Below are 25295 nucleotides of genomic sequence, written 5' to 3' on the forward strand. Positions count from 1 at the left end.
GATAGGCTGATCAATGGAATCAAATTGAAGACCCTGAAATGAACCTACACACCTATGACACTTGATATTTTACAAAGAAGCCAAAAGCATACAGTGGGGGAAAAAGAATCTTCAACAAATGTTGCTGATCTAACTGGATGTCTGCTATAGAAGAATGAAAATAGATCCATACTTATCACCCTGCACAAAACTCAATTCCAAGAGAATCAAAGACCTCAAAATAAAACTGGATACACTAAACCCAATAGAAGAGAAAGTGTGGAAAAGCCTAGAATTGAACTGAACACCAGTGGCTCACCAATCATGAGAAGTAGCTTCAGTTTACCCTATGCTTCAAAACAAAAATCTTGTTTCTTAAAATCTCTCTTTAATTATTGATATTCTGAGCATCCTTACACTGTGGGACAGATTGATAACTTCACTGCAGGTTGAGTAATGGACTATGCAGCTATCTCTACCGTGATTCCAGGAGGAAGAAGGGAACGAGCCTACTGAATGTCCTGAGGAGAGCTAGGCTGTAGTCGGGACCTGGAAAGCACAGGGTCGCTGTCCACAAAGGGGAGGGGCAGGCGGCTGGAGCGGTGGATCCTCGGGCTGGGCGGAGAGACAGGTGGGTAGGCTATTAGAGAACAAGCACAAGTGCTACTGAAATGCAAATCCCTGAGGATCTGGAAAAGGTCTGGCCCTGGACTGGAAGCCTGGGCCGAGAACCTCTAGTCCCTTCAGCACACGCTAACGCTAAGGTAGGTGCTCAGGTCACTCAAGACTCACTGGCCAATCAGAGCCTTCAGGTGGACCTGCCAGTCAGAAGAGGCGGGTTCTTCCGGGTGCCATGCAGCAGGTTCCGCTTAGTAGCCAAGCAGGCTTGAGTGGTCCTGTGTGATGTGCTCTCTGTCCCGCCGCTGGATGCTGTGAAGCGCGCTAAGGCAGGCGCCGAAGTTGCGACATGGTGAGCACAGGGTCACTGCCAACCGCGGGACGAGCAGGCTTCCCGGGTCTGGGTGGGAACCGGCGGCTACCTATGAGGTCCGGTGTGGCCATAGCCACTCGCTGGACCCAGCGGTAGCTTCTGAATAACTTCAATCAAGCGTGTGTGCAGAAACATCCTCCGCATGATGCCAAACTCAGAGAGCCCTAGTTTCTACCTTCTGCTTTTAGCACTTAACATTAAGGTATACGGCCCATTTGGAGTTAATTTTGTGGAGGCTGTAAAAGGCTCCTCATGTGTTGGGTAGCAGACAATCAAGCTGCGATGTAAAAGAGTAGAATTAATGATATAAAGGATTTACTAATGATTAGGATATGGTATAGTAAGTCACAGCAAGGAGAATTTAGCTGAGGGAGGACTGCCTGTAAAACACCCCACAGATAAGTAGTATGCTAACCAAGTCTGTTAGAGATTAGAGTGTTAGGATATGTTTGTTCACAAGGATAATTCAGAAATATGGCTCCAAACCATAACAAAGGAAACAACCCTGACTTACAACCAGCCATCAGGCCCATCCCAATATTAAAGAGCAGGGCTCTAACAAGCTGCTCAATGGGGCATTGCAGGATCACAATCGACATTATGGTCTATGCGCCATAAAGGTTCAGTGATCTTATTGAGGAAAGCGTAGTTCTGCTACATGGGCAAAATGATACCAGGTGACAACCATTTGAAAAAGTTAAAATAATAAAACCGTTGTGTTGAGTGCTGGCCTGAACAAGCAAGGCTTCCCTGGAGGTGCCCACGTATAGAGTGGCATAGCTCCTTCTGCAACCCTGTTGAGGTTTGGTTGTAAAGCTAAAATCTGTACAGGAAGGTCTAAGCCTGTAAGTGAATTCTCACCACTACAAGATTTCATTGTGCAAATCTTGTTCTTAATTTAAATCTATTGGTTAAGTAAGATTGGCTACAGCCAGTTATTATTTACATCTGATTAGATTAGAAGAAGTGAGAGATTAGAACTGAGAGATTAGAAGAGGGTGGGTTTTCAGTTACCTGATTGGGTGGAGAGCAAGAAGAAGGAGAGAGGGCACATGAGGAGAGAGGAGAAAGTGCCACGAAAGCAGAGATACCATGAGCACTTGGCAAGTGTTTGGGACACATCTCTGGGGAGGTAGCCAGGCAAGCAATTAGAAAAGCGGATTATGGATTACTCCCCAGTAATTGTTGAAGCCAAATAAAATAACTGTAGTCTGAGTGTCATTTATTTGTAAACTAGTTGAGGAAAGCATGAATTGGTTCTAATACAAACCGAGGAATGTGCTTGCAGAGCCAGTAACAAGGTCCTAGATCTTGGTAGTTTTTCCTAAGGCCCTGAGGTATAGAGATAAAACAGTGCTCCTTCTCTAAAACGTGAGATATGTTTGGGAGAGCTGGTAAGGGTCTGGGGTCAGGGCCTTTGGGAGGGGTTGCTTCAGATTCTGAGAACACAAGTTCCCACCACATGGGACCATGGTCATTAGTTCAAGGCTACTATAAGGCTTGGTCAGTAGTGTTTTTGAGATATAACAAATTTGCCTTATGTAGCACTGTTTGATTAGACTCCTCCTGAGTGTATCCCATTGTATGATGTTTCTACTAACTTCATAATTTCTTCATATGTTTCTGATGACTTCATAGAAGCCTCCATTTCCCTCATGTAAGTAGTATACAAAATGGTATTCTTTTTAAGAACCTTACTTAGCATAAGAAATAGCTTGTGCAAGACCTCCCCACCCCAGTTTTTATACTTTCTACCTTACTTTTTCTCTCTGTTTTCCACCTATCACTAATCTGCTGTTTTAGGACACTGGCGTACTTAAGAAATAATCTTCAGAATATCTTTGCTGTGTAAATTTCCCATATATCTCAGTGGCTAGACTTGCAGTCTCCAGTCCGTTTTTAAATTGTTGACAACATTACCTGGGATCTGAACTTAAAAGAGACTGAAAGGTGACAGCTTATATGGAATGCAAATTCATCCTAGGCTGGTTTCTCTTTTCACATAATTAGTGTAGCTGGTCTTTGCTACTTTGTATGTTCTTCTTTTTCCCTTTATTCCTCCCTGTTCCTCCTCCTGCCCCTGATTTCACTCCCTATCATTAGGAGAGAAACAAGGATAGAGGAGAAAGATCCTTGAATCTATTTTTTTTTCCTGGTACTGGATCTGCAAGCACCAATCGAACAGTCTCTGAGAGGGAAGCAGAGCCACAAGCTAACAGAAACAATTGTCCGAAATATACTCAGGACACCTGTTCTTATCCAGAGGCACCTCCCTGTTCCTTCCACCAAGGTCAATAGAGCTTCAGCCTCTCGCCTCGAGCCTCAGGTGTACCTCTTATCCATGCCTCAGCAGCTGGGAAATCTGCAACAGACTCTGACCCACCTTGGCTCTTCCTGGCAGGCAGACTTCTCTCTGTGTGTGTCTGTCTGTCTGTCTGTCTCTCCCTTCACCGTACTTTCTCCCTTATTCCCTCCCAACTGATCCCCCCAACTCCTATTTCCATCAAATCCTAGTCTACTCACAGAAACTATTCTATTTCCCCCTTAGAAGGAGACCCATGCCCCCCTTCCACAGCCCTCCTCTTTATCCAGCCTCTCTGAGTTTATGGAGCGCAGCTTGGTTATTATTTACCTAAAAGGTGATATCCCCTTATAAGCGAATGCATCATTATGGGTGTGGGTTACCTCACAGAGGGTTTTTTTTTTTTAAGATTTATTTATTTATTGTATATAATTACACTGTAGCGGTCTTCAGATACACCAGAAGAGGGCATTGGATCTCTTTACAGATGGTTGTGAACCACCATGTGGTTGCTGGGAATTGAACTCAGGACCTCTGGAAGAGCAGTCGGGTGCTCTTAACTGCTGAGCCATCTCTCCAGCCCGGGTGTTTTTGTTTTTTTTTTTTTTTAAGTTGCATTCACTTGCCTGTAAACTCATGATGTCATGTTTTTAAACAGCTGAGTTATACTCCATTGTGTAAATGTACCTACCATGTACCACATTTTGTGTTTATCCATTCTTCAGTTGAAGTATCTGTAGGTTGTTTTCAATCTCCAGCTAGTATTAATAAATATGCTATGAACATAACTGAGCAAATGACCTTATGGTAGGATGGAGCACACTTTGGATAGATGCCCAAGAGCAGGATAGTTTGGTTTTGAAGTAGATGGATTCTCAGTGTTCTGAGGAACCACGATTCTGAGGAAATGCTGATTTCCACAGTGGCCGTATTAGTATGCACCCAAGCAGTGGAGGGTTGTTCCCGTTTCTCCACATCCTTGCCAGCATGAGCTGTCACTCATATCATTGATCTTAGCCATTCTGACTTGTGCACAACAGATTCTCAGAGTAGTTTTGATTTGCATTTCCCTGGTGGCTAAGATGATGATGATTTCTTTAAGTATTTCTCAGCTAGTTATATTCCTCTGTTGAGAATTCTTTGTTTAGATCTATAACCCATTTTTAATTGAAAATTTTGCTTTGGAAAGTCTAGTTTCTTGAGGTCTTTATATATCTTGTGTATTAGGTCTCTATAAGATGTGGATTTGGTTTTAAAAACTCTTTTTCCATTCTTTAGGCTGCCTTTGCCCAATTGACTGGTTTTTTGCTACTTTACTCCATTTCTAGTATTGGTAAAGAGGAGAAAGAGTATACAGAATGAGTGTTGACCTGCAATTCTTTAATTTTTTTTATTATAGTCTTGTAGTTCAAGTTTAAAGACTTATTCTTGTATCTTTCTGTCTCCTTTTATTTGTGGTGCCATCTATGTTGTGTGATTTTATTCATTGTAATCTAATATTGTTTCTCTGAAACATGATAGGTCTTTACCTATTTTTGTCTTCTGAAATTTTACTATGTTATAAGTTTCTTGCGTTTTTGATAGTTGGAAACCGTTTTAGTTTCCTTTTCCTGATCCTGAAGACTTGCCTCTCCTCATTTCTTGGCAACTCTGTTTTCAGGTTGTTGCAATCATCAATTTTGGGGGTTTTGCTACTTAAGTTATTGATATGGTTAACCCATTTGTCTTGGGTTTTTAAAACTTTCTCATATGTTATTGTCTCTGTGTCCTAATTAGCTTCAGTCATGAACATTTTAGAGCCTACAGTCATCTGAGGGAGCCTCCACTTGACAGCATGCCCTCATCAAAATGTCTGGATGCTGTGTCAGTGTGAGATTGTGTTGTGATGATTGATGAGGGAAGGCTCTTCCACTGAGGGTGGCAGGATTCCTAAGCAAGTCTACCTGGGCTACATGAGAGAGCTGGCTGAGTATGCGACAGTGACCAAGAAAAAGGGCAAGCCTAGAAATAATGGTTGTCCCTGAGTTTTGCCTTACTTTCTTGAAGCTTGAGTTTCTATCCTAAGCTCCCAGAATGATGGATTGTGAACCAAACAAGTGATCCTGTTCATTACCTGAGTTGCCTTTGGTTAGAGGATTCAATTACATCAGAAGAATAGCAAGTTAGAAAACAAACAAAAAATGCAAAAAGTGATTTTTTTTTTTGCTGAATAGAACCTGGAAATGTTCTCTTTTGGAGGAACGTGAGAAATATCACAACTTGAGATGTCAAACAGCATAGAAAGCTGTACTCAGAGCTTAACTGGCTCTTCTTGTTTTATCTGGAAGACTGGAGTATTGCAAGCAATGCAGTCAGAAGTCATAGGATTTCAGCGGAAACTAGACTACTTGAAAAATTTATCTAGAGGTCATTTGTGTGGTATTTTGACCCAAAAATCTTTCTTATTCTACCCATACCCTGAGAAATTGAGTAAGGCAGAATTAAAAAATAATTGACTGTATTCTTAGATGGAATATTGAATCTGTTGGATGTTTATTTCTATTAACTTATTCAAGATGACAGTGGAAAAAAAGAAGTAAGTGGCTCAAAAATAAATGCAGTCTGTGGATTGTAAAGAAAAATAGCACAGGGAAGTTTCAGATGGCTGTGAAATGCTGAAACGGAAGCATGAATTTTCAAAGAGATTATTTATCACTACCAAAGAGAAGGTCCTGGTCCCTTCCTTCCTCCTTGCTGCTACCTGCGAGGTGCCTGCCATCTGTTTTGCAGCATCATGACTGCCCTTAACCCTCTGGTAAAACCCAAGGTCATCAAAAAGAGGACCAAGAAGTTCATCAGGCACCAGTCAGACCGATCTGTCAAAATTAAGCAAAACTGGCAGAAACCCAGGGGTATTAACATGGTTTGAAGAAGATTCAAGGGGTAGGTCTTTATGCCCAACACTTGTTACAAGAGCAACAAGAAAACCAAGCACGTGCTGCCAAGTGGCTTCCAGAAGTTTCTGGTCCACAGTGTCACGGAGCTGGAAGTGCTGTTGATGTGCAACAAATCTTACTGAGCTGAGGTTGCTCACAGTATTTGCTCTAAGAACCAAAAAGCCATCATAGAAAGAGCAGCACAGCTGGCCATCAAAGTAATCAATCCCTACGCCAGGCAAAGTAAATGAATAAATGGCTTGTGTGATGTTTTGTGTTTAAATAAAACCACAAAAATTGAAAGGGGGGGATGGGAGGGAAGCTGGGGTGATCCTTACTTAGGATTGAAAGCCTAAGAAGGTGCCTTAAGGGAAACACTCCCTCCTGCTAAGCCTTCAATGAATGGAAGGAGTTGGCAAAGTGATTCCCAATCCCCGCAAGGGACTTCATACAAAACCTGCTACACCTGTGGTCCAAGCATGGCAGGGTCCATCCCAATTTAGAATCCAAACTTGGCAGGATCACCCAAGTTCTGGAAATAACAAAGATGCAAAGTTTAAGGTCATGGATTCTTCCTCTGTGATTTCAGCTCAGCACTGTTCTAGCCATCCAAGTTTGGCAGAGTCAGAGCCCCAGTGAGGGAGGACACTGTGAGAGTGCATTGCATGAACTTGTGAGGATGAAGCCTGAGTTGTGTTTTGAAACCACAAGATGTTGAGATACCTAAGCTATGAGACAACTGCCATGGAGATGCATATAGGGAGTGCAAGGAACTAAACTGAGAGATGTATGAGAAGTTACAGGGATAGGGCCATCTAGGCCTTTTGAAAATGAGGTCTCATGTGTCTGAGACAGACCTGCAGGACTTGGTGTTTGCCCTGCTGAGTTTCTTGCTTCTGTCTAGTCCTCCCTCACTATGTACACATTCCTATCTATTAGACTGGGAAGGGGTATTCTGTGCCATTGTGTATTGGAATGATATAACTTGCTTACTGATTTTACAAGATGAAGCAATAAAAAGTATCAGAACAGACTTTGGACATTTGAAGATATATGGGCTGTTGCAAACTATTAGAATCATTGAAGTTAAACTAAATGCATTACCCCATAAGAACAACATCAACCAACCAGACTCCTCAGAGCTCCCAGAGACTAAACCACCATCCCAAGAAAACATAGGGAAGGACCTCTAGCTCCATCTGCATATGTAGCAGAGGATGGCCTTGTTGGGCATCACTAGGAGGGGAGGCCCTTGGTCCTGTGAAGGCTGGATGTCCCAGTGTAGGGGAATGGGGGCGGGCAGGAGGGAGCAGGTGTGGGGGGATGGGATAGCGGGTTTCTGGAGAGGAAACCAGGAAAGGGGATAACATTTAAAATGTAAATTTAAAATATCCAATAAAAGAAAAAAAAGAAACACTAAATATTCTTTATTTTAAAAAAATTAAGAAAAAATGTATTTTCTTTACAGATGACCCTATAGTGACCAGGGTCAGAAAGTATTTGTGTCAAAAAGCTCCCAGATAGGGTGATGTCTTGGAACACTTGTCTCTTCTTTGTTGCTTTCTTTGAGGGAGCTTGTAATGTTATGGTCCAATAATCACTGAAGGAAGACCCCCCCCCCCCAGACTCAAACTGTATAGAAAAGTAAAGGGCATTTTATTCTGCAGAATTCTAGCATGCAGGGGTCTACCATTCACTAGAATGGAGACATGTTTGAGCTTTGCAAGCTCAATTTAAAGCCAATTAGGGGAATTCCAGAGAGGCATAGGTTACCTTTATCCTGATTGGTTGGTTCAATTTACAGGGGTATGGGTGTCTTTGGGATTGATTGGTCAAGGTTCAGTGAAATTTGGGGGACTTTTGAGAACCAATGATGGTTAACTATTTGGGCTTGGGTCAGGTCTGGTAGTAGGGGTGCCTCCTGATTGGCCTGTAAGGGGTGGTTTTCCTGGAATTCACTTGTTTTGGACTTTTTCATTTCTGGGAAACAGAAACTTAGGCATAGTCTCCCAAACTGCCAGTTTGCAGCCTGTCGTGGAGTCAGCCTGGCTCTGGCCAACTCAGTCCTCTCAGTAGAAGCTTTTGTAGGAGGAATCTTTGTAGATTCTTTATCGGGGATAAGATTTGATTGCCTATAGAACCAACAATCCATTTGTGCATGCATGCGTCTATGTTTACTGTGTTGTGTGTGAACCTGATCCATCAGCTTCCTTCTAATGTCTTGCTTTCACCATTATAGACTCTCTCCTTAAATCATGTAGGATGCAGATGAAGCAATTGTTATTCAGTGCTAAGCTATTTGCAAGCCTGGTGTTTTTATATTTTTAATTTTGTTGTTTTTGTTTTTGAAGACAAATTTCTCAGTGTAGCCCTGGCCATTCTTAAAGTAGGTGTGTACAACACGCAGTCCTTCAACTTAAAAGTCCACCTCTAGAGTGCAGGGTTTAAATGTGGGCTAACAGGCCTGGCTGTTTGTTTGTTGGTTGGTTTGTTGGTTTTTATATTATTGGCTGATGGGCCTGGAATGTTGGTTTTGGTACATGTGAAGCATATGCTGTTGTGTTTATCTTGTGAATTTTGAAATTTGACAGAGAGAATATTCTATGTCTCAGGATGGCATGCATTCATAATATTAATACAGCCTGAGCTTTTTAAGTCACTAAATTGTAGGTGCATAACATTTTTTCTACCTGTTGTGTTTGCATTGATTTTTTTTTAATTAATATAAGTATTTTGCCTGTGTGCATGAATATTGCACATCATGTATGCCTGGTCCCCACAGTAGTCAGAAGATGGCCTCAGAATTCCTGAATTTGGAGTAATGGATAGTTGTGAAGCAATTGACAATTGAGCCCAGTTATTTGCAAGACCAGCAAGGACTCTTCACTGGTGAGCCATCTCTCCTGTCCTAGTTAGGTTCAACATTTACGTTGCCAATATTTTCATCCTTCCATTTGTAACTGTTTAAAGATGCATTCCATTTTAGTAAGATCTTGTTACTGATACAGTTTAAACTGGAGCACTTTAGGATTCTGGAAGATGAGTATGGAACTGGAGTGAATGTTTAATTCTTTGTAGTAAGGTCAATAAAAACCCCTGAGTTCTTCTGTCTTTGTCATTTGATTGATTTTTACAGGGGAGAGAAGGTCTTAATGTATATCTCTGGCTGTCTGGATAGACCAGGCTGGCATCCAACTCGATGAGATACACCTGCTCCTTCCCCTGCCAACGATGGGATTAAAAGCATGAGCCAGTGCACCCAGCTTGCCCATCATTTTTTGTAGTTAGTAATTGTTCATATAATTTTTCTGATGTGTGTTCAGTACTGTTTGCTTCTCTCTCTCCCTCCCTCCCTCCCTCCACCCCTTCCTCCCTTCCTCTCTGTTAATTAGCATTTCTTTTGCAAGGCTATATCCTATTCAAAGAGCAAAGAAATGACAGAGGTGAACCTTTTTATTATTCAGTTTCCTTCTAAGATAACTTGATAATTACATTAGAACTTCTGGGTCAAGAAATAAGTGAGGGAAGCACCAGAATCGTACAAACATATTATCAATGAAGCATACATTTACAGTGATGTTGGAATCATGGTTTCTGTTGTACACATGTATCAAATATTTTAGGATGCAGTGACCTATGATGATGTGCACGTGAACTTGACTCGAGAAGAATGGGCTTTGCTGGATCCTTCACAGAAGAGTCTCTACAAAGATGTGATGCTGGAGACCTACAGGAACCTCACTGCTATAGGTAAGACAGTGAATTTTCTTTCACTTTTTAAAATAAGAGAACAACTGTTTCTTTGTTACTGATGCTTTTCTGTGATTTCAACTGAGAATGAAGAGGAATGAGGTGAATAAATCAGGTTCACTAAAGATAGTAACTTAAATTTTGCCTAATTTCCAATAATATGCATTTTCTGGTACTATTTTTTAGGCTACAATTGGGAATACCACAATATTGAAGAACATTGTCAAAGTTCTAGAAGACATAGAAGGTAATTTTTGTGTGCAAGTTGGTATGAATTTCCCTCTGAAGAAATGTTAATGTGTCCTGAAAGTTTTAAAGAAAAGCAACAGTGTAAAAAAAGCACTTCTTTAAGTGTCTTGATGATTATTAAATTCTCACAAATCCATGTACTTCAATGTCAGGTGTCTGATTTGTGTTTGCAAGACATTGCTCTATGAAAGAAGACAAGGAAACAATGCATTAACAGATATTACCATTTGAATCATAGCCACATTACAGCTACTCTGTAGAACTGCCAATCTATATTTAGTCTCATACCACCCACATATTGTAATAGATGGATGGATGGATCGATAGATGATAGAGAATAGATGATAAGTCTATGTTTCTAATAATCAAATATTACATAGTAAAGCTGATTACTCATATAGTAACATTGCTAAGTTTAAGAGAGTCAAGAATGTTGTTGGGGAGAAAACTTAATCCCCATACCACATGTCTATGATGAACAAAAAGTCAAAGTGTGTGAATGCAATGTGGAATCTTTCATTTGTTAATCTTCTTTTCATAGGTATATCATGTGTCACAATGGATAAAAGCCATGTGGGCATAGGGATATTGAAAGAAGCAATGTACCTCTCTCTCTCCCTGAACAATTAAAATATATGTAGTAGTCCCCATTTGAGTGTGATACAAGTTTATAATTGGTTGGTTTTCCAACTTCATTGGGAATATATCCATAAACTCACACTGCAGAAAATCCTTATGAGTTTTAGGAATGTGGAAATTCTTTTCTGCTTGTCCTGGTTCACTTTGCCAATGTAGCATGCAAATGTTGTGTATTTCACAATATAATAAAAGTTATGAGTGTACTCAGTGTAGTAAAGCTCTGAGCTCTTCCATTTCTCTTCAAATATGTGAAAAATCTTACAGAGAAAAAAGATGCTACAAATGTGAACCATGTAATGACACTCTTACCATTACAGGTATCCCCCAAAGATGCAAAACAACCCATAATAAAGGGGAAACCACCAATGAAAACAAAGTGATAAAAACCTTAAGATGTGATTCCTCTTTCACATATGCCAATTATCTTTGCAGGCATGAAAGTCGTACTGGAGAGAAACCCTCTGAATACACTCAATGTGGTAAAGCCTTCACATGTCACAGTTATCGTCAAAGGCATGAAAGAATTAATACTGGAGAGAAACCCTATGAAGGTAGTCAATATGATGAAGCCTTTGTATATCACAGTATTCGCCAAATACATAAAAGAATACATACTAGAGAGAAACCGTACAAATGCAATCGATGTGATAAAGCCTATTTACAACACAGTCATCTCCAAAGACATAAAAGAGCGCACACTGGAGAGAGACCTTATGAGTGTAAGCAGTGTGGTAAAGCCTTTGCATACCATTCTGAACTTCAAAGTCATGAAAGAATTCATACTGGAGAGAAACCTTACAGATGTAATCAATGTGGTAAAGCCTTTGCACATCATTGTAATCTTCGAGTGCATAAAATAATACATACTGGAGAGAAGCCCTACAAATGCAATCAGTGTGATAAAGCCTATTCACAACACTGTAATCTCCAAATACATAAAAGCACACACACTGGAGAGAAATCCTATAAATGTAATCAATGTGGTAAAGCCTTTGTATATTATGGTCATCTTCAAAGACATAAAACAACACATACTGGAGAGAAACCTTACAAATGTAATCTATGTGATAAAGCCTTTGCATCTCATCGTTATCTCCAAGTACATAAAAGAACACATACTGGAGAGAAACCTTATGAATGTAATCAATGTGGTAAAGCCTTTGTATATCATGATCATCTTCAAATACATAAAAGAACACATACTGGAGAAAAACCCTATGAATGTAATCAGTGTGGCAAAACCTTTGCAGCTCATCGTTATCTCCAAGTACATAAAAGAACACATACTGGAGAGAAACCCTATGAATGTAATCAATGTGGTAAAGCCTTTGCATCTCACAGTTATCTCCAAGTACATAAAAGAATACATACTGGAGAGAAACCCTATGAATGCAATCAATGTGGTAAAGCCTTTGCATATCCTGGTTATCTACAAGTACATAAAAGGACACATACTGGAGAGAAACCCTATGAATGCAATCAATGTGGTAAAGCCTTTGCAGGTCAGAATGTTCTTAAAAGACATGAAAGAATTCACACTGGAGAGAAGCCTTACAAATGTAATGAATGTGGTAAAGCCTTTGTGTGTAACACTAGTCTTCATATACACAAAGCAACACATACTGGAGAGAAGCCTTATGAATGTAAGCAGTGTGGTAAAGCCTTTGCCTCTCATGGCCAACTTCAAAGTCATGAAATAATTCATACTGGAGAGAAACCCTACAAATGTAATGGATGTGATAAAGCCTATTCACGACACAGTCATCTCCAAAGACATAAAAGAACTCATACTATGAATGTAACCAATGTGGTAGAGCCTTTACAAGTCACAGTGATCTTCAAAGGTGTGGTAGTTTGAATATGCTTGGCCCATGGCAAGTGGAAGTGTGGCCTTTATGGAGTAGTTGTGGCCTTTGAGCAAGTATGTCACTGTGGTGGTGGGCTTTGAGACCCCATGCTTAAGTTCCACCTAGGGCAGAAGAATCTTCCGGCTGCCTTCTGACCAAGATGTAGAACTCTCAGCTCCTCCAGCACCACGTCTGCTTGGACACTGCCATTCTTTCCACCTCGATGATGATAGACTGATCCTCTGAATCTGTACACCACCCCCAAATAAATGTTGTCCTTTATAAGAGTGTGTTGGTCATGTTATCTTTTTCCACAGCAATAAAACCCAAACTAAGACAAAAGATACCACACTGGAGAGAAACCTGTGAATATGTCGAATATAGTGAAGCCTTTGCACATTTCTGTAGGTCTCATAACAGAAGTATTCATACTTCCATTCACTGAACCCCTGTGAATGGAAGCAATGTACAGCCTTTTCCCTTCACAGTTATCGTTCAATGTAGAAAATAGCACATACTGGAGAAAAGCCTTATGAGTGTTTAGAGTGATAAAGTCTTTGTGTTTTAAAATCTGCATAGATCCATAACAATTTAAACACCTGGTCAAAGTAAATGCCAAAAGTTATTATAATCAAGCTGTTTGGGTTAAATTGTTAGTTGTTAGGGTTAGGCGTTGGGAGTTAAAGGTGAGGGGGGTAGGACTGGGGGTTAGGGGTATGCTTTAGGGTTAGAGGGCTTAGAGTTAGGTCAGGGTTAGTGGGGTTAGGGTTAGGTGCGGTTAGGTGTTAGGATTGTGGGAAAAAGAAAGAAATCTCAGCAGTGATATTTATTATGGTTAGAGTTATGGGGAAAAAGAAAAAAAAAACAGTGATTCCTATTAGGGTTGGTTAAGATTAGCTTTAGGGTTATGGAAAGAAAGAAAAAAGAAAGAAAGAGAAAGAAAGGAAAGAGAGAAAGGAAAGAAGGAAGGGAAGAGAAAGGAAGAAAAAAAGAAAAGGCAGGAATTTGAAGGAGGAAATGGGAGGAGATTGGGGAAAGAGAGGGATGAAAATGATATTAACATTGCATTCACTTATAAAATTCTCAAAACATACACAAAAAAATCAAGGTCTCAAAGTAAGTAAACTGGAGGGTAAGGCGAGCTGTTACCACAAACCTTAATGAAATTCAGAAAAATTGTTAGGTCTTACCTTAAACCTCATATAGTCTTGTAAATTGGAAAAACTCTAAAATAATATACATAGATTTCTAGATGTACATGACCTACCAAAAGTAAATCATGAATATTTAAAAAGAATTGAGCAGCTTTGTAGAAAGCAATAAAAGTAAAGCAGCAATCAAATGTCTACCGATTTAAAAAAAATTAGCAGACTTTCAATGAAATACTAATGCAAATGCTTCTCAAACTATTCTATTAAATAGCAAAAAGAAGGGTACATTACCAAACTCTTTATGAAGCTAGTATTAGCCTGGTACTAAAATCAGATGAAAAAAATAGTTGACATATTTAATGTAGAAAACAAGGGTTTCCACTTTCCTGACTCTTATGATGATACTGAAAAATCTTAGCAAGAACAATATAAAGCAAATAATAAAAGGAATATAATACGGAAAAGAAGTCAAATTATCTCTATTTGCAGATAGAAGACTCAAAGACTTCACCAGAAAATCTAAAGAATGGATACTTTAAACAAAATGGCAGAACACAAAAATGGCATGTAAAAATCAGTAGCCTTTTTATAAACCACTGAAAAATATACTGAGAAAGAAATCGAGGAAATAATCCCATTCCTAACACTTTAAAAATCTAAACAAAAAAGATCTCTTGAATTAAACCTGACCAAGGAGGTGAAAGACCTCTATAATGAAAACTTAAGATGCTGAAGAAAGAAATTAAAGAAGCTAGAAGATAGAAAGGCTTTGCATGCTCATGGGATAGCCATACTTCCAAAATCAATCTACAGATTCAATGTAACCCCAAGAGAAATTAAAGGGGTTGGGGAATATTGTCAAAAATACATTGCATACATGAATGAAAACTGTAATAAATCCCATTATTCTGTATAATAAATATTAAAACATTTTTGAAAACTTTATTATAGCTCCGTCCAAGCTGTTTTTAGATACACACACACACACACACACACACACACACACACACACACACACAGAGTCAAATACACGCATATAACGAAATTCCAAAACACCAGTCAGGCCATCTCCAGCTCTGGTGAGATGGAGACAGGTGGAGCCCTGGGATCCTAGCTTAAATTATTGCTCACAAGTGAGAGACCCGGCATCAAAACAAGGTGGATATTACTTGAGGAACAATACCCAAGTTCAACATTTGGTCAAGAGATGCATGCAAAACATACATGAGCATACACTGTGTGCAAGTGGAACATAATTCAGGCTAAAAGCTGTGGCATATACCAGAACATAGATGCCACAAGGATTTTACACAAAAAGAAATAACCCAGTTGCCAAGAGACAAGTATTTTATGATTTTATTTGCACAAGGAGCCTAGAGACATCAAATTGGTAGCAATAGAAAGTAGCATGGTGATTGCCAAGGGCTATGAGAGGGATAAGTGAAGAGTTAGTATTTATTAGGTATAGAATTTTAGTTTAAAATGGTAAAGGCTTTTTCTTCTTTGGGAAAACGCCAAATGTCGGATGACACCGGTGCAGCGGGAGGTCCCGGAGGACCTGGGGCCCAGAATTAGGAGGCCGCGGTGGCTTCCGCGGAGGATTCAGCAGAGGTCTTGGGGGCCGCGGTCAGGCCGTGGCTAAGGCAAAGGTGAAGACAAGGAGTGGATCCCCGTCACCAAGCTGGGCCGCCTGGTTAAGGACATGAAGATCAAGTCCTTGGAGGATATCTGCCTGTTCTCCCTGCCCATTAAGGAGTCTGAGATTATTGACTTTTTCCTGGGTGCATCTTTATATTTTTTGTTTGTGAGCCTAGCCTTTAACGGCTGAGCCATCTCTCCAGCCCTGGGTGCATCTTTAAAGGATGAGGTTCTGAAAGTCATGTCAGTGCAGAAGCAGACTCGGGCTGGCCAGCGGACCAGGTTCAAGGCTTTTGTCGCTATTGGAGACTACAATGGCCACGTTGGTCTTGGTGTTAAGTGCTCCAAGGAGGTAGCCACTGCCACCCGAGGGGCCATCATACTGGCCAAGCTTTCAATCATCCCAGTGTGGAGAGGCTACTGGGGGAACAAGATTGGCAAGCCCCACACTGTGCCACGCAAGGTGACAGGCCGCTGTGGCTCTGTGCTTGTGCACTTCATCCCCACACGCAGAGGCACTGGCATTGTCTCTGCTCCTGTGCCCAAGAAGCTACTGATGATGGCCGGTATAGATGACTGCTACACTTCAGCCAGGGGCTGCACTGCCACCCTGGGCAGCTTTGCCAAGGCCACCTTTGATGCTGTCTCCAAGACCTACAGCTACCTGACCCCTGACCTCTGGAAAGAGACTGTGTTCACCAAGTCTCCTCATCAGGAATTCACTGACCATCTTGTGAAAACACACACCAGAGTCTCTGTTCAGGGGACCCAGGCTCCAGCTGTGGCTACCACATAAGGGTTTTTATACAAGAAAAATAAATGAATTAAGTCTGTTAAAAAAAAATTAAATGGTAAAAGAATTCTGGTGATGGATGGGAATCATAATCCCGCAGTACTGTGAATGTACTTAATGCCACTCAACTCAAAGATAAAAAATGATAGCTTTCATATTATGTATATCTTACAAGAATAATAAATAAAAGGTCCTCCCTCACCATAAAGTGATAGGGAGGCTGGGCCCTGTACAGCTGCAACTCAGTAACAGCAATGTTAATCCACTTTGGTCAGTTTCTTAACTGTTTCACTGCATTTATATACATGTATCCTGAAAATAAAGTAACATTAAAGTGTCTACCAAGGTCTTTTCTAAGGTATCTGTTGAGATCTCGAAGGAAACTCCTTTGAGGGACTTAGTGTAATGGAGGCAGCTGTTGGCTGTGAGGACTGAGAAGAAGGCAGAATCAGAGAAGCCTGAGTGCTCTGCACAGCACTAACTCCCAGGCAGTACTCAGTTTACTTTACAGAATGAATTTTATGCCTATCTGTTTGGGTTAATTAATTACGTGTACTTTCACAAGAAGTCCTGCGTTCCATGCTTTCTTTGTCCTCAAATGCCTTTTTTTAGGTTTGTCACTGAGGCTAGGGTGTGTGAAACCCTTGGCTGCACTGGTGGTGGCCTGCAACAAGCAATGATTTCTTTATTCACTAAATGTCTGTGTCATCTTTGGCCGTGGAGAGATGTTTAAATACATAAGAAAATATACTCAGTGCTTCTTTAGATATTTCCACTCACATTTCACGTAACAAACATAAGTTTATTACTCCTAGGATGGCGAGCCGCCTCAAGACAGGATAAGCAGAGAACAACACAACACTTAGCATTTGGTATTGAGTGACTCAGATTCCAGCACTGAGTCCCAGACCAACGGAGTGCTAGACAGCGTCCTAGAACCTTCATCTGCAAAACTGATTAAATAGCACATACCTTTCAGGATTACTGCAAAATTAGGGGTGAAACAAGTAAAATTGTGCAGGCCCTGTCTCTTAATGGATACTAAATAAGCAAATATTAGTCACTATTTCTATCACTGGTGTTAGTGTCATTAGAGAGCCTGTGCAGGATAGGGGACAACAGTAAGTGTTCACTGGTAAACTTTTCCCCCCACATCATAAGGAATAATAAGAGATTGAGACTAAGACAACTCTAGCAATTAGCATTTTGGTTTGATTTCAATGACACCCTTTTTAAAAACAAAATCATGTAAAATGTAATATTAAAGCAATCTGACAACTGCTTTTTCCTTTTTAATTATTTATTTATTTTTAATATGTATGTGGGAGTGTGGGGGCCCCTCAGAAACTAGAAGTGTCTGGTCCCCTGGAGCTAGAGTTAGAAGCAGCTGTGAACCTTCCACTGTGGGTGCTGGGAGTCAGGTCTCGGTCTCTTCAATGGCAGTCTGTACTCTTAACCACTGAGCCATCTCTTCAGCACCATAACTGCTTCTCTTAGTGAAGAAAGGAATACCTGTTTTAAAATTGTATCACATTACATGGTAAGGACTATCACAAACAATAGATGCTGTTAAAAAAGAAATACAGGTTGTGAATTAGCAATTAAGAGCTAGAAGACATGCACAGTGCAACAGGTGTCCCTCTAAGTGTCCCCAGCCTCTGTCAGATTTGCATCAGATGTAGTAATGGAGCCATCGCTCAGGTGGGAGGTTCTCAAAGACTGGACACAATATTGCCCACCAAGTTTGCAGAGCAAATGCATGTTGTCCCAAATTATTGTATATTCTTCAAGCCTGTGACTTTCCCTAAATGATTTTTACTGTTGTAATTTGTTTTCTATGCTGTGGTAAACACAAAGATCAACACCAACTCGAGGGTTTTATTTATTCTGTTTCACAACTTATAGTTTATCAAGAAGGAAAATCAGGGCAGTAACCCTGGCAAGCAGGAACCTGGAAGCAGGAATTATAGCAGAGACCACCAAGGAATGCTGTTCCCGATGGTTGGCTCAGCTTGTTTTTTCAGATGACCCAGGACTACCTACCCAGGGGTCACATTGCCTACAATTCATTGGGCTTTCTCACATCCACAATTAATCAAGAAAATGCCCAATATATTTGCGCACAGGCCAGTCTGATGGTGGCCTTTTCTCAATTAAGAAGTCCTCTTTGAAGATGAGCCTCACTTGTGTAAGGTTGACAATAAAAACAAAACAAAACAAAAAAGCTCACAACAACAAGAGAAAACCCCAGCATGCTGTTTTCTGATGTTTCCTATATTTCACTTCCCCTAGAAAGAGTGGGGCCCAAAAGCTTCTGAATCATACCAGGCTGTACTAAAGGACAATAACGCATTTAATAATTTTTCTCCCATTTAATTTATCTTAGATATTTTAGTCCAGCAAATCTTTAGAGTACAGAGGGAAAATTCCATTTACCCCTATCATGTTCTACTCTGTCCTGCTGCACATCAGCTCAGTTACTTACCAATGGCAAAGTTTTTAGTGCAGTTTTTTTTTCTTTTAAAATTCAGGGGGTATGGTGTTTCTGAACAGAAAGAAATGCACTAAGTCCATTATTACACACCAGGTTTGATAATGCTTTTTTTTTAAAGAACAACTTTTAAAGATTTATTTATTTCATGCATATTAGTACACTGCTGTCTTCAGACACACGAGAAGAGAGTACAGGATCATGTTAAAGATGACTGTGAGCCACCATGTGTGTGGGAATTGAACTCAGGACCTCTGGAGGAGAAGTCAGTGCTCCTAACCCCTGAGCCATTTCTCCAGCCTTTGATAATGTTTCTTAATGAATCCATCCTATAATTACAGGGTAAAACAATATTTGCTTTCAAAGCTTAAACAGTTGTGAAGACATTCAATAACAACTAGTGTTTCATTCATGGTTTGTGAAGCTGCTTTTGCATGTCTAATGCTTAGTAAAGTTGTAGTGGACACATTTTTTAATTGGATTTTTTTATTTACATTTCAAATGTTATTCCCTTTCCTGGTTTCCCAGAGATAAGCCCCCTATTCCACCCCCTCCCCTTCTTCTATAAGGGTGTTCCCCTTCCCCAACCACCCCCTCTTCCTGCCTCCCCACCCTGATATTCCACTACACTGGTCCAGCCTTGGCAGGACCAAGGGCTTCTCCTCCCATTGGTGCCCAAAAAGGCCACCCTCTGCTACATATGCAGCTGTAGCCATGGGTCTGTCCAAAGTGTTTTGGGTAGTGGTTTAGTCCATGGGAGCTATGGTTGGTTGGTATTGTTGTTCTTATGAGGATTCAAGCCCCTTCAGCTCTTTCAGTTCTTTCTCTAGTTCTTCCAATGGGGACCCCATTCTCTCAGTTCAGTTGTTTGCTGCTAACGTTCGCCTCCGTATTTGCCATGCTCTAGCTGAGCCTCTTAGGAGACAGCTATATCAGGCTCCTGTCAGCATGCATCTTTTAGCTTCATCAAAATTGTCTAGTTTTGGTGGCTGTATATATATGGGCTGGATCCCCAGGTGTGGCAGGCTCAGAATGGCTGTTCCTTCAGTCTCTGCTCCAAACTTTGTCTCCAAATCCCCACCTATGAGTATTTTGTTCCCCCTTTTAAAGAGGACTGAAGCATCCACACTTTGGTCGTCCTTCTTGAGCTTCATGTGGTCTGTGGATTATATCTTGGATAATTCAAACTTTTGGGCTAATACCCATTTACCAGTGAGAGCACACCATGTGTGGTTTTGTGTGTGTGTGTGTGTGTGTGTGTGTGTGAGAGAGAGAGAGAGAGAGAGAGAGAGAGAGAGAGAGAGAGAGAGAGAGAGAGATATTGGGTTACCTCACTCAGGATGATATTTTCTAGTTCCATCCATTTGCCTATGAATTTTATAAAGTCATTGTTTTTGATAGCTGAGTAATATTCCATTGTGTAGATATACCACATTTTCTGTATCCATTCCTCTGTTGAAGGGCATCTGGGTTCTTTCCAGCTTCTGGCTATTATAAATAAGGCTGCTATGAACATAGTGGAGCACGTGTCTTTGTTATATGTTGGAGCATCTTTTGGGTATATGCCCAGGAGAGGTATAGCTGGGTCCTCAGGTAGTTAAACGTCCAATTTTCTGAGGAACCTCCAGACTGATTTCCAGAATGGTTGTACCAGTCTGCAGTCCCACCAACAATGGAGGAGTGTTCCTCTTTCTCCACCTCCTCACCAGCATCTGCTGTCATCTGAATTTTTTTTTATCTTAGCCATTCTGACTGGTGTGAGGTGGAATCTCAGGGTTGTTTTGATTTACATTTCCCTGATGACTAAGGATGCCGAACATTTCTTTAAGTGCTTCTCAGACTTTCCATATTCCTCAGCTGAGAATTCTTTGTTTAGCTCTGTACCCACTTATTTAATAGGGTTATTTGGCTCTCTGGAGCCTAACTTCTTGAGTTCTTTGTATATTTTGTCAAACATTAAGTGACCATGGGTGTGTGGGTTCATTTCTGGGTCTTCAATTCTATTGCATTGATCTACCTGTCTGTCTCTGTACCAATACCATACAGTTTTTATCACTATTGCTCTGTAATACAGCTTGAGGTCATGGATGGTGATTCCCCCAGAAGTTCTATTATTGTTGAGGATAGTTTTTGTGGGACCACAGGGTTATGTGATTTTGAGGCTTTGACAGATTTCCAAGTTACAAGTATGTAGCCTCATGGAGTACTCATGAGTGTGTTTCTGTCCTCAGAAAAGAGACCCGAGAGCTCCGTTATTCCTTCTACCATGAGAACACAGCAAGAAGATTGAAGTCAGGGAATGGACATCTGTGGACCTCAGCAAACACCTAACCTGGCATCCTGACTTAGTATTTCCAGTGTTTCTGTGCTGGAAATTTATGTGACTTTTTTATAATGTCAGACAATCTATGTTGGGTTCCTGAAGTGGAAATATGCATGTGTCATGCACCATCTGCAAAGCAGTCTGCAATGATGTGTAGACAGCAGCTTTATGAGTGCAAAGACCAAGGCCCACATGGTCCTGTAGAAGTGTCCCCAATTCCTTATTTCTAGCTCTACTCCTTCTATTAGCTGTCCTGCTAAAGTGGAAGGCGATATTTCTCTGTAACTATATTTTTCTTACTACTATCTTCCGTCACCTATTTTTTATTTAAATTAAAAGAGCATTCTTTCTTCAACTTTCTAATCAAACCATATATTCTGAACTCAAAAAGAAAAATAAATTTAAGATAGTAGCATGAGACAAATGCCTTTTTATTACAAAGAACACCTTCCCCAATAGGGATCTAATAGAACAGTCAAATTATGTGTTCCCTAGAATTACGTTTATGAGTCAGAAGCATTAAAGAAAAGCATTTTGCTTTCCAAAACATATTCTGTATTTTACACGCACTAGTTACTGGTGCTTGTAAAATACAGCAGAGCCAGCCTCTAATAAGAAGTATGTGAGGTCAAACACAAGCCAAATTACTTCTTTTATGTTTGAATCCCCAATCTTTTTTTTAGCTTTCATGTTCTTACCCTTTCTTTGGCACTGTTTACAATTAATTTCAACCATTAATTTAAAGTGCTACCCCCACTTGAAAGCAGTCCCCTTCCCTCCCATCTTTTTTCTTCCCTTTCTTGTCTCTTTCTTCGATTTTTGCTCTTTTCTGCTTTTTAAATTTTGATACAAGATCTCTATATTTAGTTTAGGCTTGTCTCAAACTCCCCACTCTTCTACCTCAGCCTCCCAAGCTATAGATATGTAGACTTGCCATACCACATGAGTGTGTGACAACCTTTTCATTCAAACAGATTCTTTTCTGTATCAGTGATCACTTTACCTTTGTATAATAGGCTACACTTGACTTTCTTTCCCTCTCCGATTATTTTTAAAATCTTAATTAATTACTTTACTTTTATGATTTCCTTCTATTCCCAGGACCTCTCCTAGGAAAGAAAGAACAAGTCATGGTGCTCCCAAACTCAGAACGACTTACAGATAGAAATCCCAAGTGTTTGCTGTGCCGTTCAAGGCCCTTCAAGCCATCTGTAAGGAGCTTTTCTGCTTTCTGTTGATGTTTTCCACTCACCTGGGGCTGCCTCCTCTGTCTGCCCAGTGCCTACAAGGAGCCCTCAGCAGCTGGCATTCTTCACTGGCTTCTTCCTTCTTTCTTCTTCTCTGGATTCTCTATCCTCTAAGCCCCAGGACATCCTGTGATGTCTCCCATTCTCTTGCATTCACTGCACTCTTTTCCCTACTCTCCTACCCAACACTCCTTTTTTGTTCAGTCCTGCTGTATGTTGGCCTGAAGCTGTTTGCATTCTAATGTTAATTCTGCTTCCTGAGAGGGCTGCCCAAGGCCAGCAGTCCATCAAGTACTTAGGTGATCTCAGGTGAACCTTCTCCCCATTTTTAACTGGACAATAGAGGCTAGAGTCTGTGATTGGGGAAAGGCGGGACTGTAGTTTCAGTAGTGGGGGAAGAGAGAAGGAGAAGAGGACAAGAGGGGAAGGAGAGAGGATGGCAGGAGGAGGAAGCAGGATGGATCAGAACCGTGTGGCCAGGAGAAACCGCAAGTACGAAGGGTGTCATAGCTGGGGAATAAATTAGTATTGTGTTGTATCTGACCAATCTAGGCATATAGCTTATAATTCTAACAATTGGATTGTGTGTTTTTTATATGGGCTTATTGGGGTTGGAAATTCCAGTAACACCATCTTTCTCAAATTCCAGATGTTCTTTCTTCTACCTTCCTCAAAGGATTGTTGGTTTTTCCTAAAGGGCAGTGCCCTCTTGTTGCTTTGTAAGTCATAGATGTTTAAAACATTTTTGCTAGATCTGAAAAGTCACCAAGCATTATGGTTGAGAGAACTAGACCTCAACTCAGGCCACAGAATCTTGTGGGAATGAGAAGTTGAACTTAGGTTGCCTTAATAAATCAGCCTGATCTCATTTTTTTCCTAAACAGAAGGGTTCACATATGTATTATTGAACTAGCCTATTAGTGTAGAATCTTACAAATATGGGAAAACCCAGTAAAAAATCCAAATGAAACATGCCTATCTATTCAAATAGAAATCATCTATTTGAATATATGAGCTTAATACCATATATAGATCATATTAGATAGATAGATAGATAGATAGATAGATAGATAGATAGATAGATAGATAGATAGATGATAGATAGAGACAGAGACAGAGACAGAGACAGCTTTCATTTAAATACATTGAGAATGGACTCAAGCTGGTAATGAATCATAGCAGTAGAAATTTTGTCTATACCCATTACCTGACATGCAATACCTCATTTATAATACACACTGCTTACTAGAGGAACAATGGATAGAGGTGAAGAGATTATGAAGACAACAGATCGAGGTTGTGTAATCCCCAAAATTAACCTGTATGCCTCACCTGCCCAGGGACCAGGTAACTTCCTGGAAAGCTGGAAGTTGTAGTTTTTAGAAAATAACAAAGTCCCATGGGAAAATAGCTGTCCTACAGGTTTGTCCTTACAAACCCCCGAAACACATGGCTCGAGGCCATTCTCAGCTGGGAAATTCCAGGAAATGGTCCTCAGCAAAGTCTATCCCTTGGTCAATATTTAATATGTAAAGATTTCTTTAAATTTGGCTCAAAATGGTGGAGCTGTTTTTTCTGGCCAACTTCAGGATTAACAGTTGATGTAGAATAGTTCTGCTGCCATCATTACAATTGTTAATTTGATTACCAAGGACACCTACGGCCATAGGTAAGGAGTTTTGTTATCAGGTGAAGTGATACAATAGGGGAGTAACCCCAATTAAATGACTGTAAAGGATAACAGCCACACCCACTCCAGTGGAGTCTGTGTGACATGAAGCTCTTATGCTTCGTTTCTATCCAGACAGAGGCTGTGCCTGGAATGGCTTGGCCTCCTGGAGGTCCCTGCAGTCTCCCTACAAATAGATGATGACTAGGGTCTATGCTTGTGGTGGAGGTGCCTTCTGTGTTCTAGTCTTGGTGATTTTAGCAATTTTAAGCTGTCAGCAATATCTGATTTTACGAATATAGCAGTGTGGGAAGATGGTCATGTACCTTTAGATGTCTCAGGAACTGAAAGTTCAGAGACGGAAACGTCTCACACCATCATGATCCTGATAAACTCTAAGGCTGCAATGAATACAAATGCTGTATCCATTAGCTCCCAGTAAATGGGAGAGAAATTAATTACAGTTACTAATAACATGACCATTCCAGAAAAGCCTTTCCCCCCTTTTGGATAAGTTTTGTTTGTTTAACATGATTCAAAACAGTAACGATTCTTTTAAAAAGATCATAGACAAGTTCCAACAAGTTGAACAAACTTATCAAGAGTTAACTGTGGTTACAAAAGTTTCCTTACTATTCTGAGGGGCCACAAATATAGAGTTTAAATTTTATTAAAACAAAGGTAAATGATGAATACATACCTGGTGCCCACAAATCTGGCAGTATAACTGCAGTTTTCTAAACTATTGTTTGAGGCTGAGAATTGTTTCCCAGACTGTACGTTCTGCTTTCCTCCTTGGTGGGGTGATGAATAAGAGCTGGATGACTGCCAATTATGATGCACCTGTTCTAACTGCTTAAATCTATGCCAAGAAGTAAAGCTTTTTGCAGCAGCACACACCTCGAGTTTGTGTCTGTCTGTCATGCCGAATCCGTTCTCTACCTGAAATCCAAGCCTTGGTCCCTCTGCTGACACACTCCCCTGGGTGGTCTGTGGCAGATAACACATGCCCAGATCCCTCGGAGTCCTGAGAAAGGCCAAGGCCCAGCAGCAGCTCCCTGATCTCCCCGATTTTATTATGAATCAGGAGTCGGTCTTCTCACTGTGCTTGACTCTGGATGGGTTTTGTCCAGGGCTATCTATGTACGAAGAGGACAGCATCCAAGCTTGGCAAGGGTGGCTTTAGACAAACTGTTTTCTGTTGTGGACTTTTTAATGCACCTAAGTGAATAAAACCATTCCTACAGTGTCTACTGCAGATATCCATGCCTTCCAGGCTCAGTTGGCCAAACTTAGTCCAGGTTTTGACAA

General features: G+C 40.6%; 1 protein-coding gene and 2 pseudogenes across 7 annotated transcripts; all 3 read left to right on the forward strand.

The window, feature by feature from the left end:
* Positions 1-813: 813 nt before the first annotated feature.
* Positions 814-24974, forward strand: Zfp950l16 (zinc finger protein 950 like 16). Of its 7 annotated transcripts, XM_039097256.2 has the most exons (6): positions 843-949; positions 2609-2627; positions 8970-9076; positions 9811-9937; positions 10124-10184; positions 11258-12959. In XM_039097256.2, the coding sequence occupies exons 4-6, from the start codon at positions 9904-9906 to the stop codon at positions 12681-12683; spliced, it is 1521 nt and encodes a 506-aa protein (XP_038953184.1). In that variant the 5' UTR covers positions 843-949; positions 2609-2627; positions 8970-9076; positions 9811-9903; the 3' UTR covers positions 12684-12959. The 7 variants fall into 7 exon arrangements, with proteins under 7 accessions (XP_063133783.1, XP_063133782.1, XP_063133781.1 ...); XM_063277713.1 differs by lacking the exons at positions 2609-2627; positions 8970-9076 and adding an exon at positions 20977-24974 and having other exon boundaries at positions 814-949; positions 11258-11376; XM_063277712.1 differs by lacking the exons at positions 2609-2627; positions 8970-9076 and having other exon boundaries at positions 814-949; positions 11258-11307; positions 11374-12959.
* Positions 5901-6564, forward strand: LOC134483075 (large ribosomal subunit protein eL32-like; annotated as a pseudogene).
* Positions 14263-16593, forward strand: Rps2-ps22 (ribosomal protein S2, pseudogene 22; annotated as a pseudogene).
* Positions 24975-25295: the final 321 nt, after the last annotated feature.

The sequence above is a fragment of the Rattus norvegicus genome, chromosome 18 (genome assembly GCF_036323735.1).
Source record: "Rattus norvegicus strain BN/NHsdMcwi chromosome 18, GRCr8, whole genome shotgun sequence".
Classification (NCBI taxonomy): Eukaryota; Metazoa; Chordata; class Mammalia; order Rodentia; family Muridae; genus Rattus; species Rattus norvegicus.